This window comes from Biomphalaria glabrata, chromosome 15 (genome assembly GCF_947242115.1).
Source record: "Biomphalaria glabrata chromosome 15, xgBioGlab47.1, whole genome shotgun sequence".
Taxonomy (NCBI): Eukaryota; Metazoa; Mollusca; class Gastropoda; family Planorbidae; genus Biomphalaria; species Biomphalaria glabrata.
This window is the reverse complement of record NC_074725.1, coordinates 19,184,008-19,199,453: the sequence shown is the minus strand read 5'-3', so window position 1 is coordinate 19,199,453 and position 15,446 is coordinate 19,184,008. Positions and strand designations below refer to the sequence as shown.

General features: G+C 37.6%; 1 protein-coding gene across 4 annotated transcripts in view; it reads left to right on the top strand.

Moving 5' to 3' along the window:
• Positions 1-15,230, top strand: part of LOC106056412 (carbohydrate sulfotransferase 11-like) — a 63,432-nt gene extending 48,202 nt beyond the window's left edge. For all 4 annotated transcript variants that reach the window (XM_056012317.1, XM_056012318.1, XM_056012316.1 and 1 more), the window contains 2 exons: positions 7,400-7,591; positions 14,038-15,230. In XM_056012317.1, coding sequence (XP_055868292.1) covers positions 7,458-7,591; positions 14,038-14,977 — 1,074 coding nt within the window. In that variant the 5' untranslated portion in view covers positions 7,400-7,457 and the 3' untranslated portion in view covers positions 14,978-15,230. The remainder of the gene's footprint in view (positions 1-7,399; positions 7,592-14,037) is intronic.
• Positions 15,231-15,446: the final 216 nt, after the last annotated feature.

The following is a 15,446-nucleotide window of genomic DNA, read 5'->3' as shown; positions in this document are numbered from 1 at the left end:
AAAGAATCCTGTCGCGTAGAGAGTCTCATTAAATTCGTGATTTAATCAAAAAGTTATATTTTATTTGAAAAAAAAAAAAAAAAAAGACAAATACAAAAACGAACCAGTCGTTTAAGTTGATGCCCTATGACGGTGACGTCACTGAGCCGAAACATAGACGTTGATTTGTTTTGTTTTTCGACGTATTCCATCAGAAGTACAGAGAGTTCCCTGGCCCAGAACTCTAGTTTGAACTCCCTTGGAAGACTGGACTATTTAGGGCGCCCCTACGTCCAGACAACTCTAATGGAACCGGACATACGTTGAGGGAATAATGGCGGTCGTTGTGCTGGCCGTATGTGACCATTGTTATCTGTTGACCACAGATGACCTTTAGACTTTACCTCATCTGCCTACATAGATTTTTACTTTATTTTCACTTTTAGACCAGACTTCAAGGGAGGGCAGCGTGCTAGATTCAAACTCGAGACCAGACGGCAAGGGAGGGCAGCGTGCTAAATTCAAACACGAGACCAGATTTCGAATGTTCCTTTAGAGTTTAAGATAATCTACTTCCTAATCCAAACCTCCCGCAGGACTACGGGGGATGGCAGCGGGCAGGGTATGAACCCGGGCCATCGAGACAACTTCCAGCGCGCATATCGCACGCCCAGGCAGCCATCCAAAACAAGGGAAGACAATATTTGACAAGGGAGCTGTTGTCTTAATGGCACAATAACTTGTCGCCATTCGTGACATACAAACTGTGACATCTTATCCCGCGAAACACGTGACCACGTGAAGGCATCTTCATCGATTGGTTCTGATGACACTCAGGCTGCGATAGAGCTCTATGTGTGTGTGTGTGTGTGTGTGTGTGTTTGTATGTGTGCGCTGATTGCTACTTGTATTCTTCGACAAATTGTTTTGGGGGCTGATTAATTTGACTTTTGGACGCGCGTTAGTGTTCCAGACTACTGTTGGAGATCGTTAGCTTGACTTCTGCCAGTCAATGATAGATGGTACTTTCTACTCGCCTAATCTGTGTTTTATACATCTCTGTGACTACCGCTCGATGCCTTGATTTCTGTATATCACATATATGACGCTAAATAGCCAAAAACCTATTTTTGTTGTTTTAAAGACAACTATTGTACAAATAAATGTTTCTCTAGTCGTGTGTGGGGATTACTCAAAGGAATCGGGAAAGAATGAAAATAGAAGACAAAGGGGAATGGACAGGGTCAACATGAGGCTTAAAGAGAGAGAGAAAGACAGAGAGAGAGTCAGAGAGAGAGAGACAGAGGCAGAGAGAGAGACACACACACACAGAGAAAATGAGAAAGACAGAAAGATAGAGACAGACAGACAGAGAGAGACAGATGGAGACAGACAGAGACAGAGAGACAGAGCTAGAGACAGAGAGACAGAGATTGAGACAGATAGAGACAGAGAGACAAAGATAAAGAAAGACAGACAGAGATAGAGACAGACAGACAGAGAAACAGAGATAGAGACAGACAGACAGAGATAGAGACAGACAGACAGAGAGAGGGACAGACAGACAGAGAGACAGAGTTCTTGAGATACTCACTAAAAGTACAGAAGTAAGATGGTATTTTCAAAAGTCGATATGACAGAAGGCCAGTTGAGCGGTGGTGGTGTTGACAGAGAATCAAAGACTTAAGATTATTGATTGTTACAGTTTCTGACTCTGAATATTTTTGTGACGTCATCTTTCTTCAAAGCAGCGCCGGGAGGGGGGGGTGGGGGTGGAGGGGTAACGGTAAGATAAAAGAGAATGTCTTCATGGGTTTTAGTGACAGCTCTAGCGTCTGGCAAACTGAAGATGTGAAGTATTAGAGCAGGAGACCATCACTGCAAATGTTCAAAGACAGACATGGATTGCAATGGGCACGCACCGGGACCACACAAAAAGGACATTTTCCCAAAATTACTTGATTGAAAGGAAATGTAAAGACTCAAAGATCCACTAGTTTTTACCCTAATCAATTCCCATGACCCGCCGGCAGATCCAGACATTAACATGGAAATAGAGTCCCAGTGGTCTTCAACGGGGGCGCTATCGCCTCCCTGGGGGCGTTTTCGTGAATTGGGGGGGGGGCGCTCTGGGAGCCAAAGGGGTGGTAGGGGGGCGCTGGGCACAATAGAGGCTGTAAGGGGGCGCTGGTCGTAAAGAGGGGCGTAGAGATGAAAGAAGAAACTAAAGGTGCACTGAAACAAAAAGAAATAAAAATTTCTTCAAAATTAAAGCTCTCATACTAAATATAGACCAATTCTAGATTGCTTCTAATTTAAGAACAGAAACAACGTTGGATAATGCGTTCTGAAATCCCATTTTCTACTTTTAAATTCTTACTCTGTTGCTGTAACCGGACGGTATCTATTGTCGTTAGATCTTGAGCGGGTAAACGTTTATGATTTGATAAACAAACTAGGTAATATGCCTTTTAGATTATAGTTTATTTTATCGACATATGTTAATATATTAATATGTAAATTTTGATTAATAAAAAAAACGTTCAAGCTAACATTCAAATAGAAAAATTGAACCTTTTGTTTTTAAACAAACAAAACAAACTCATTGACAAAGTGTTGTTACGAAAACTCGCTGGTATATAGAGGTATGTTTATGAGTTTTAGTGAATTGCCGCTTGATAAAAAGTATTCCAATGTTCAACTTTGAATGACTGCATTTTAAGATGAGATTATGAAACCAAGTTGGCTTCTCAAACATATAGCAGTATCCAAAAATAATTTTAAAATATTCATGAAAAATTATAAAAATCTACTATTTAAAACAAAAAAACGCCAAAGCAGGATATATTTTAGTGGCCTCTTTGAAAAATGCATAGCTTTTTACAAAAAAGTCCTGTGACAATTGAAAACTAGAATTGAAATTGTTAAAAACTTATTAGTGACACAAAAAGACTTTTTTTTTTTGTAAGTGATGAAATATGATTTCTAAATTGTCTAGCGACAACACAAAAAAGGTACAGACCTTCATCAACAGATGCCTGAGAAATATCTTAAAAATACACTGGTACGACAGAGTAGAAAACACCAAACTGTGGGAGATGAGTGGACAGAAAAATATAGAATTGCAGATCTTAGAGAGGAAGTGGAGATGGATTGGTCACACCCTTAGAAAAGATACCAACAACAGAGCTAGGCAGGCCTTAGAGTTGTACCCCCAAGGAACAGGACGCAGACGAAGACCAACAAGAACATGGCGAGGCAGTGTACTTGAAGAAGCCAAGAGGACCGAGAAGAGCTGGGAAACCATAAAAAAAAAACTAGCAAGAGACAGTGAAGAGTGGCGTGTTTTTGTCGAGGCCCTATGTTCCATGAGGAACTCAAAGGAATGATGATGATGGTGTAGCTTATGACGACATATAGGGAACCATCAGTGGTTGGATGCTACAATGGCTTCATAACTAATATAGAATAATGAACAGATCTATCCACTATTCACCTTGTGAGTTACGATACACAGGCAACATCTTGTTAAAATTTTAGCCCTCGATTTCATTTCTGTTTGAATCTAATTATAAATATTGTAAATTAAATACAAACCCATGCCGAAAATATGCTCATCTTTCAACAGTTTGTTTTTGAAACAAATGATGAGCGACATGTTAAACTCTTGTTGTAAACTGAAGTGCGCTGGGACTTATCACTGCTCGTTTTGTTAAGCTCGTAAATACGATTTTGGAATTTTTTGAGAAACAGGAAGATTTATCGGTTGGCGATGATTTAAAGCAGGCTAAAAAATGTGTTTTACATGGTAGGCATCTAACGCACAAGAATGAAACCAATCTCCGACTGCAAGGAAAGAAATTGACTTTTATTGAATAAAAATCATTTTTTTCTTTTATCGAGATATTAAATCTATTTTAAAGAATTTTACAGTTTCACATAACTTGTTTGTTAACAAATAAATTTGCTGCCTAAGGACATCGATATCTATGCAATTCACATAACAATGCTCTATGAAAAAATGATGATTCGCTTCTAGGATTTAAATTTAAAAAATTAAATATAAATGACAATCATTAAACATCTGTTACTGATGTTCAAATTGAGTTGCAGGAATAAAATAGATTTACAAAAATATGACTTTATTAAAAAGAATGTTAACATAGGAGGCACAACAGAGATATGGCTGCATTTAAATGTTCCAGTAAAATATCAAAACTGTGGTCGAAAATGAGATTATGTTTTAGCTTTTCCATCAACATACATGGTAGACCTAGATTTAGTGCGTAACAAACTTAATGAATAAGCAAAGAAATAGACTGAATGTAGCGACTAGAGGAGACCTTCGCCTTGATTTGGCTAATTTAAAGCTTGAAATTTCTAATATTGTCAGACTGCAGGAGGCACAAGGTTCCCATTAGCTTAATTTCATTTTGTACTGAATTCAGCAATAATAATGTTTATTTAAAAAAAAAACTAAATTTACAATTAAACCTAAAAACAGTAGGCCCTTATTCTCAATAATTTAAAAAGGGACTATTCTTAGGATTTGAAAGAAAGTCATGAAAATGAGATTAATATTTGTGTGTAATGACTGCAAATTATTTGACATAATTTTTGTATAATGATAATAATAGCAATGTCTTCTATTCCGAAGATTAAGGGTGAATGCAGTGTTCCCGATTTTTTTTTTGCAGACAAACCCGTCTTTTACACCTATCTTCAGTAATGGCTTTTCTTTGAGTCTCAAATGTTTGTCACGCCGCTTTTGTGAGTGCTCTCCAACTGTCACTCTCAGAGGCCATATGCTGCCAGGTTCTTTCCTCTATGCCAGTGAGGGTGAAATGGCGCCGGCTGAGTGGATCTTTATAGCGCTCAGGCCTACTGGGGGCACCTCTATAACGCCGTCCTCCTCTAAGCTTGCCAAAGAAGATCGCCTTTGGCATGCGGTCGTCTCCCATGCTGGATAAGTGTTATTGGCAGCAAAAAAAAAAGACATTTTGTTCAAATTTGCCTTCTCACGCTTCTGTATAAGTGTTTTTCTTAGAAAGGGGGGGGGGGCGCTGGCGGATTTTTTTAAAGAAAAAAAATACGAAAAGGGGGCGGTCCACAGCCAAACGTCTGCTTCAGAGGCGTAGCTTCTTTTAGCGAGTAGAGTGGGAGAAAGTACAATTATTTCAGTCCCCGTGTTTTAAAGTTGAAATGTTCTCAGCGTAGATGCTCCGCGTGGTCCGTCTTCCATCAAGTACCTTGAGACCAGGGCAAGGTGGGAACGGGCAGAAAGAAGTCTTGACCCCATCTCCCCCTTTCCTTCCATGATAAGCTACACCAGATGTCTCTTTTGTATGACACTATCGTGTACAAAATGACAAGTGCCCAGAACACCAGCAACAAACTGAAGCCTGCTGATGACAGTTTCATGACCTCCCCCTCCCCCCGCTACTATTTGAAACTTGCAGAAAAAGCATTACATTCAACATTTTTTCGAATGTTAATCGATTGCCTCCCTTGCTTGAAGTCTTCATAGTATATCTTTTACAAAGCTTTTCTCAACTCAACTCAACTCTGTCTATCTGGTAGGAGTAGAGCACGTTGTTTCTCCCACCCGTAGTCTTGGATCTTTTGCACAACTATTCATTGGCCTAGACAAGACATGAATCAATAACAAAAAAATAACCAATTATTCACACTACTGGTAATTAGTTGTTTTTGTCTGACACTGACAAGGGAAACTACTCCTTCAGTATTCATAGATATGACTAAATATGTAGGGTTTGGTCCTCTTCAATAATTGTTCATATTATTTCTCCAACACCCATTCTCGGATCAAGTTGAAATTTTAAATAATTATTTATGGTACCTAATAAAAAATTTTAAAAATGTCAAAGTAAAAAATTAATGTAAATTTGGCTAGAGACTAATGCTAGGTCTAGATCCAACATAAATTTTGAAAGGGCTTTCGCGTTCTTAGAAGGAGCATAGAAGGACTACCATGTTCGGGAATTTCCGAATGTAAGGCATTATTGATTCACTTAATGTTCAGGAAAATTTTGCGCATCGTCTTCAAAGTCTAGAATATCATTGGAATTATTCAATTAAAAAAAAGTTGTTTATCAAATTTAAAGTTACTTTAAGTTTATTGATAGATTATCTAAGCTTTGCTGATATTTTTACGTAAATCTAGAACAGATTGCGTCAAGATTCTAGATCTAGACTAGATCTTTAGAGTTCCTCGTGTAAGAAACGTACAAATAAATACTAGATATCATATACAATGCCCGCTGGCCTAATTGATGGAATCGTTCGATCAAGAAGCTGACTGAGGGCTTTGCACTGGGGTTTTATGCCTCCTCATGCGGCTGGTGAGACCTGAGCCCGGAATGTTCGGCCGCACACTGGGCAGGTTATTCCAGCTGGAGCTAGTGTCGTTTGCCTTGCTTTTCTTCTCTGGCGTTTTTCTTCTGCCAGCGTTGTTCTCTTTTCCTCAGCAACCTGTGCGCCAGTTTTCACAGCGCGACGCCATGATGCTCTGTCATGTGCCTCTGTCTCCCAGGTGCCTGGGTCTATGCTGAGCGCCTTCAGAGAAGCTTTGAGGGTGTCCCTGAAGCGCTTTCTTTGACCACCTTGCGAGCGCTTTCCTTCGCTTAGTTGGCCATACAAGAGTCGTTTAGGGATGCGGTGGTCTTCCATTCTGCAGACGTGTCCTGCCCATCGCAGCTGGGACTGCATCAGGATTGTGTGGATGCTTTGCAGACCCGCTCTTCGAAGGACTTCAGTATCTGGTATTTCGCCTAACCATCTGAGTTGTTAACAAAACAAACATAATACAAGTAATAGTAATAGTCTTAGAAGCGGTGTACACTTTAACGCATGCCCTTAGATACTCGCTTCCATAATGTTTTATAAGTAAGACCTATTGAAGATATTCATCCGTGGAGGGAAATCCATAAATAGCAATCTTTTTTTTTTTGGTGTATCCGGTGTGCAGAACACGGAAGTATTGATAAGCGAAGTGTTTCAATACACCACATAATAATTTGTTAACACTTTATTCAGCACTGAAGAATGAAAAAACTTAGCTTGCACCACAAAGTAATTTAGTTGCCTGGCCACTGTGATCTTCCAGTATATATTTGTTTGTTTTTTTAAATCTCTCTCAATCTTCTTCTTGTCATTTTCTTTCTTTTTTATCACCCTTATACCACCTCTGTATTTCTTCAGTTCGCTTTGTCTACTTGTTACTTTATTGTATTGCTAGAAGAAAAAAAAACGCAAACTGGGTCTTGAAAGTCAAAATTTATTTTGAAAATCTCCAATATTGATAATTATTATTAATGTCTATAACATTCGCGACTTTTGTCAATAGTATCTATGACGTATATAATTTTGTCATTATTATAATTACTATTATGTTTTCCAGCTCTCTGTTGGTCAATAATACCTACGCCCAAAGAAAGCTTCAAGCTCTCAAAGTGTGCATGTCAAAGAAAGGAATCCCATGGCCACCAAATTACAGTAAGGTTCCCAGGCTTAAGGACAGTCCACTTATCTCCAAAAAATACAAGTTGACCTTCTGTCCTGCTGGGAAAGTAGCCTCATCTTTTTTTACCAGGTAAGATACAGATTGCAGGCCAGTGATGTGACCACAGTGGTTTACTGGACGATGATTTGAACAGAGTGGTTTACTGGACGATTACTTTCTTTCTCTCTCTCTCTCTCTCTCTCTCTCTATCTCTTTTAAACCTAATGATTTAAACAGAGTGGTTTACTGGACAATGATGTAACCAGAGTGGTTTACTGGACAATGATTTGAACAGAGTGGTTTACTGGACAATGATTTGAACAGAGTGGTTTACTGGACAATGATTTGAACAGAGTGGTTTACTGGACAATGATGTGACCAGAGTGGTTTACTGGAGAATGATTTGAACAGAGTGGTTTACTGGACAATGATGTAACCAGAGTGGTTTACTGGACAATGATTTGAACAGAGTGGTTTACTGGACAATGATTTAAACAGAGTGGTTTACTGGACAATGATGTAACCAGAGTGGTTTACTGGACAATGATTTGAACAGAGTGGTTTACTGGACAATGATTTGAACAGAGTGGTTTACTGGACAATGATTTGAACAGAGTGGTTTACTGGAGAATGATTTGAACAGAGTGGTTTACTGGACAATGATGTAACCAGAGTGGTTTACTGGACAATGATTTGAACAGAGTGGTTTACTGGACAATGATTTGAACAGAGTGGTTTACTGGACAATGATGTGACCAGAGTGGTTTACTGGAGAATGATTTGAACAGAGTGGTTTACTGGACAATGATTTGAACAGAGTGGTTTACTGGACAATGATGTGACCACAGTGGTTTAATGGACAATTACTTTCTTTCTCTCTTTTAAACCTAATGATTTGAACAGAGTGGTTTACTGGACAATGATTTGAACAGAGTGGTTTACTGGACAATGATTTGAACAGAGTGGTTTACTGGACAATGATTGAACAGTGTGGTTTACTGGACAATGATTGAACAGAGTGGTTTACTGAAGAATGATTTGAACAGAGTGGTTTACTGGACAATGATTTGAACAGAGTGGTTTACTGGACAATGATTTGAACAGAGTGGTTTACTGGACAATGATTGAACAGTGTGGTTTACTGGACAATGATTGAACAGAGTGGTTTACTGGACAATGATTTGAACAGTGTGGTTTACTGGACAATGATTGAACAGAGTGGTTTACTGGACAATGATTTGAACAGAGTGGTTTACTGAAGAATGATTTGAACAGAGTGGTTTACTACAAAGTGATTTGAACAGAGTGGTTTACTGGACAATTACGGTCTCTCTCTTGTAACCGTTAGTTGGTACTGTCCGTACTGACTTCCTTTTCTCACTACGTTCAAATAGTTAATATATAGGTAAGGCTTGTCTTCGAGTCTGAAGATTGAGGAGTGCTCAGTGCAAGTATTTCACGTGGCTACCAATCCCCAACTAGGACCAGCATATTTTGGCCACATCCAGCGCAGACATAACCATTGTCCACCGGTGGTCGATCTGATTCTTTCCTCTTCTATGTCTGTCCTTAGCAGTGGATAATCTTTTGGTCTCAAATGTGTATCCTGCCGCCTTTGTAAGTGATCTACAGCTGTCTTTGTCTCGTTCCATAGTGGATATATGGTGTTTAAATTGATCGGAACTTTTCTTTTCGGTGGATTTATAGCCCCTTCACACATGCACTTATACACACACATTGAGAGTCGTGAGTTCTAGTAGCCTTTAGACCAACAAAATGTACACAAGTCTATTTCTCTTGTTCGTTATCACTTCTAGATCTGGACTCTCAATAAAATTGTTATCTATGGCAGACTTTATACACACTCAACTTTTGGATGTGTCAGTAATAAATAATAAATTGATAGCGTCACGTAGCTGATTGACAACAAAACTTTTGTAGGCTTAATATTTAACTAATAAACTTGAAAAAAACTTGAATAACTTCCTTTTGTGAACAAAAGTAAATAGAACTTTATTTATACTATAGACAAAATCAACTTTTGATAAATGAAATAAATGTAGTAGACTTAAGTAATAATATCTTTTAACAAACTCTAACTCACTACAATAACAAAACCTTTCAGTCTCACGTTCTGGAGTCGTCTCTCCTCACTGAGACCAAGTGACGACAATGCCACCAAAGTTGCATCATTCACAACCAATCGGCTAACCTCTTCCCACCGTCAGTCACCGTAGAAACACACACACACACACACACAATATGACATTCTTTTAGATTTATTAATATTGAAGAAGATAAGAGACCTCAACAAAAATGCTGCCCAGGACCTTTACAACTAAAATCCGGAACTTTTATACACATCATATATAGATAGGCCTATGCGCTATTTTGTCTTGCTCTATTTTGTCGGATAGAGCGGGAAATTTCTCGCTGTTTTGTCAGCGCTACTATGTCGGCGCTATTTTGTTGGGTCACTGCCTTTCTCAGCTCTCCGTGAAGTCTCTATGATGTCCGAATTCTCCAGAATCTCATTGATTAGTACTCTTGACACCTATGCTCAGAGTTAAGTGCGGTATAAATCTGGTGGAGTACTTCTTGTAGTTTAGATGCTAATTACGTAACATTCAGATCTCAGGGTCGCATAGAATTTAGTGAGAACTACTGATTTCATTATTTGAATTTTTCGGTATCTTTATGGGCTTACCATTCAAAAAAAAAAAAAAAAAAAGCTTAACTCATAAAAGGCACGGGACCAACATCTGAGACCCAAAGGAAAGCTACCGCCCGAGGACGTAGCAGATGGCGAGAAGATAACTTAAATCCATTCTTGGCAGACGATGGCTTTGTCTATAACAATATATGTGGGTCTCAGCTGGGTCTTGCTGGCCAATTAAAAATTAATTTAAAAAGCATCGCATATCACATCACTCGAATACAGCTACCATCTCTTGAAGATCTTTTTCACGAAAGATGCCTTTCCAAAACACTCTCGATTCTTAAAGACAACCTGCACCCATTAAACCACTGTTACATAAGATCTGAACGAAGTGGTCGTCTCCTTTCCATTAGAACTAAAACAGAAAAATTTAATAACTCCTTTATCCAACTTTCGGTAAGAGTGTTACAAGATCAGCTGTCGTCATCGAGAAGTACATAGAAGTCCAATTCATAAAGCGCTGGTTGTGAATGTGTATGTGTCACGTGTGTGAATGTTGTTCGAATTTTTCATCTATACTGTTATTGTACAGTAGTTACGCTGATGTTGTCAATTGTAGTCAAACTGAATTTCCATTTGATTGGATCAATAAAATTATCTTATCTTATCTTATCTGAAGTACTGCAAAGTCTTCCATCTCTTTGGACTCTTAGACTATTTCTTTTCATTATTATCGTTATTATTATACTCATTATCTATATTATAAAGTAGAATGTGAGGTGTATGTATGTATGTATGTATGTATGTTACTTATAGACATCAAAACCGCTTGACCAATCTTGATAAAACTAGGCAGGAATGTTCCTTGGGTACCAACTTAGACCGTAGTGTATGTATTGTAGCCCTAAAACAAACTTAAGACCCTCAAAAAAAAAAAATAAAGTTGTCCGACTCTATTACAGCTATAGTATTTTATGGATCTAGGCCATGTCTACAATGTTGACATGAGAAAAGATCGAAAGGATTTAGACCTAGATCTAATTTTAAGAAATACACTTTGCGCAGATAGTTTTTTACTTTGACACATGAAAATACAAAAGAAGATCCATTGATTTCTTTATATAATAAAATTAACCTTCAATTTTGTGTTTCAAAAGCATTTTTTACATTAATTAGTTCCTTATATCTGTGATTACAGATTTCCTGACGAACATTCTTTCATTAGACAATTCCGTAATGAATCGCGTACTAAATATTAATTCGTTTAATTGTTTACTTCGTAATCCCATCCCTAGATCTAAAACTCTAATTCAACTCTAAGATGATAAAACTTCTCTTTGCACGGATAGTTTTATACTTTAACACATAAACATATTAATTAAAGTCCATTCATTTCATATTTTGATCAAATAAACATTCAAATTTGGTTTTCTAAAGCTACATTCATTTACGAAAGCTGCGAAGCCGAGTTGAGATAGGCCTAGATCTATATTCATTCATGAATCGCGTACTAAATATAATTTCGTTTAATTGTTCACTTTATAATCCCATTCATTTAACAAAGCTATCGCTCTTTTCGTTTTTAATAGATAAGAATGTATCGACTTCGGGTAAACCCATTTTCGCAAACCTAATTTTATTTTCGTAGCGAAAGAGAAATAACGTGAAAGGATCATTAGCTACGTTTAACATACATCTAAATCCAATCCACTAGATTATTTAAAAGCATTTTTTACATAAATTAGTTCCGAATATCTGTGACTACAGATTTCCTGGCGAACATTCTTTCATTAGACATTACCAAATGGTTACACATTAACACATCTCTCTACTGAGTCTATTCCTAGGCCTAGGTCTAATAAAACTCTTATTGAACTCTAAGATGATAAAACTTCTTTTCGCAAAGATAGTTTTATGCTTTAACACATAAACATACTAATTATTGTCCATTCATTTCATATTTTAATCAAATTAACATTCAAATTTGTTTTTCTAAAGCATTTTTAATACATTCGTTCGCTGTTCGCTAAAGCTGCGTAGCCGTGTTGAGATAGGCCTATATAAATTCATTCATGAAAAAAGTTCACGCATGCGCAGCACAGAACTCTAGATTAGTGTAGATTTAGATCTACGTCTACCTCAAGATCTACTTTATACTTTATACACATGAACATACAAAATTTAGTCTATTCATCTCAAATTTTAATCAAATATATGTAGGCCTACATGCAAATGTTTTAATTTGAAAAAAATGGAATTAAGCCTATTAGCTATTCTGATTTGATCGCTTCATTCACACTATTTTTAAATTGACACATTCGCTTTACTTATTACATTATTATTTCGTTTAATTGTTTACAAAACACTCAGTGACTATATCGACAGTAATGCGCAAATAAAGACCCGCGGGTCGCGGGTAACATATGTCTAGTCTATATTATAAAGTAGAATGTGAGGAGTATGTATGTATGTATGTATGTTACTTATAGACATCAAAACCGCTTGACCAATCTTGATAAAACTAGGCAGGAATGTTCCTTGGGTACCAACTTAGACCTTAGTGAATGTATTTTAGCCCTAAAACAAATGTAAGACCCTCAAAAAAAATAAAGTTGTTCGACTCTATTACAGCTATAGTATTTTATGGATATAGGCCATGTCTACAATGTTGACATGAGAAAAGATAGAAAGGATTTAGACCTAGATCTAATTTTAAGAAATACACTTTGCGCAGATAGTTTTTTACTCTGACACATGAAAAGACAAAAGAAGATCCATCGATTTCATTATAGCCTATAATAAAATTAACCTTCAATTTTGTGTTTCAAAAGCATTTTTTACATTAATTAGTTCCTGATATCTGTGACTACAGATTTCCTGACGAACATTCTTTCATTAGACAATTCAGTAATGAATCGCGTACTAAATATTAATTCGTTTAATTGTTTACTTTATAATCCCATCCCTAGATCTAAAACTCTAATTCAACTCTAAGATGATAAAACTTCTCTTCGCACAGATAGTTTTATACTTAAACACATAAATATATTAATTAAAGTCCATTCATTTCATATTTTGATCAAATAAACATTCAAATTTGGTTTTCTAAAGCTAGGCCTACATTCGTTTACGAAAGCTGCGAAGCCGAGTTGAGATAGGCCTAGATCTATATTCATTCATGAATCGCGTACTAAAAATTATTTCGTTTAATTGTTTACTTTATAATCCCATCCCTAGATCTAAAACTCTAATCCAACTCTAAGATGATAAAACTTCTCTTCGCACAGATAGTTTTATACTTTAACACATAAATATATTAATTAAAGTCCATTCATTTCATATTTTGATCAAATAAACATTCAAATTTGGTTTTCTAAGGCTACATTCGTTTACGAAAGCTGCGAAGCCGAGTTGAGATAGGCCTAGATCTATATTCATTCATGTATCGCGTACTAAAAATTATTTCGTTTAATTGTTCACTTTATAATCCCATTTATTTAACAAAGCTATCGCTCTTTTCGTTTTTAATAGATAAGAATGTATCGACTTCGGGTAAACCATTTTCTCAAAACTAATTTTATTTTCGTAGCGAAAGAGAAATAACGTGAAAAGATCATTAGCTACGTTTAACATACATCTAAATCCAATCCACTAGATTATTCAAAAGCAAATGTTTTAATTTTAAAAAAAATGGATTTAAGCCTATTAGCTATTTTTACATTGACACATTCGCTTTACTTATTACATTATTATTTCGTTTAATTGTTTACAAAACACTCTCAGTGACTATATCGAAAGTAATGCGCAAATAAAGACCCGCGGGTCGCGGGTAACATATGTCTAGTTATATATATATATATTGTTTCCTTTTTTCTAGATATATGATGGTTATGGAAAGCAATGGCACACTGACGTCACCTTATGACATTCCAATTGCAGAGGCTGGCAGAGAGAGGGTGAGCAGTCTCAAATCTCTGAATAAAAGTGGCAACATGCTATCATTCCTCCAGTCTTCCACAAAAGTCGTGTTCGGAAGAGACCCCTACTCTCGCATCCTCTCGGCCTACATCGACAAGATGTTCTCGCCAAACCCCTTTTACTGGAAGCATTGGGGGGAGAGAACTTTGAAAATGTTGCGGATCGATAAGACCAAGGGCCGGTGCGCCTCAAACGTGACCTTCGCCCAGTTTCTCGTTTACGCGCTGAATGATCTGAGGAAGACTGACGTGCACCTGATGCCAGTCTCCACCTTGTGCAACATGTGCGGAATCATCTACGACGTCGTCGGCAAGCTGGAGACGGTGAGGGAAGATCTGGACTACCTGTCTAGGAAGCATAACATCTCGTCTGCTTTTCAGTACGCTAAGGATTACAAGCTCTCCGCGTCAAATGACGTTCTGTACGACTCTGTCACCAGCGCCTTCGCTTGGAAGTCGGATATCAAGCGGTGCATTGGCTTAGACGAGATGGGGCTGCGTATTTGGAGGAAGCTACAGCTTCGAGGGATTATCGACAGCCGAATTTCCTACCCTTTCAAATCTGGGGAACTCGAGAACATGACAGCTGAGACCTTCATCTCTTTCTGCCAGGAAGCCATCAAAGCTTCCACGGACAGCGCTCAGCTGAAAAAGCAGAAAGTGCGCGTGTTCATGGAAGCCTACGGCTCCGTCAGGAATGTACTCCTCCAGAAAATCAGCGCCAACTACGGAGATGACTTTGATATGTTTGGCTACGATCCAACTCCAGATATGTTTGAAAATCTGAACCAGTTTAAGGAACCTAGGTTTTTACAATGGGACAAACATTGGTTGGTATAGAAGCGATAGTAAGAAATAATTTATCACATTCCATCTCTCTCGTCTGACATGTTGTTTATGTAAGCTACCTAAATAGTTATTTCCTCAAAGACAGGCTCTGGGAAACAAATGGTGTTCTTCTCAACACTTGGGAATGCCAACTTCTTAGCTTATTTTTCTAGATAATTGATAACTACATCATTAAAGGAAACTAACTTGCTATTGCTGTCCAGTATGTAGCATGTCACTTTAAACACAAACTGATCAAATTACACTGATGAGTATTTTGTGCAGTATTCAGCAGTTCCATGCCAGGTAGCCTAAACAATCCAGAGCCGAACTTGCGCAGACTCAAAACAAAGGTTTGGGTGTCTGTTCTCTTCAGTAATTCTCAACATGTGGGTGTAACAAAACAGCACGCTTCTCAAACCGATGGTTGAATAAGATTAAAGGAAGGTAGGGGAAGTCAATCTGTATTTCATAACGCCAC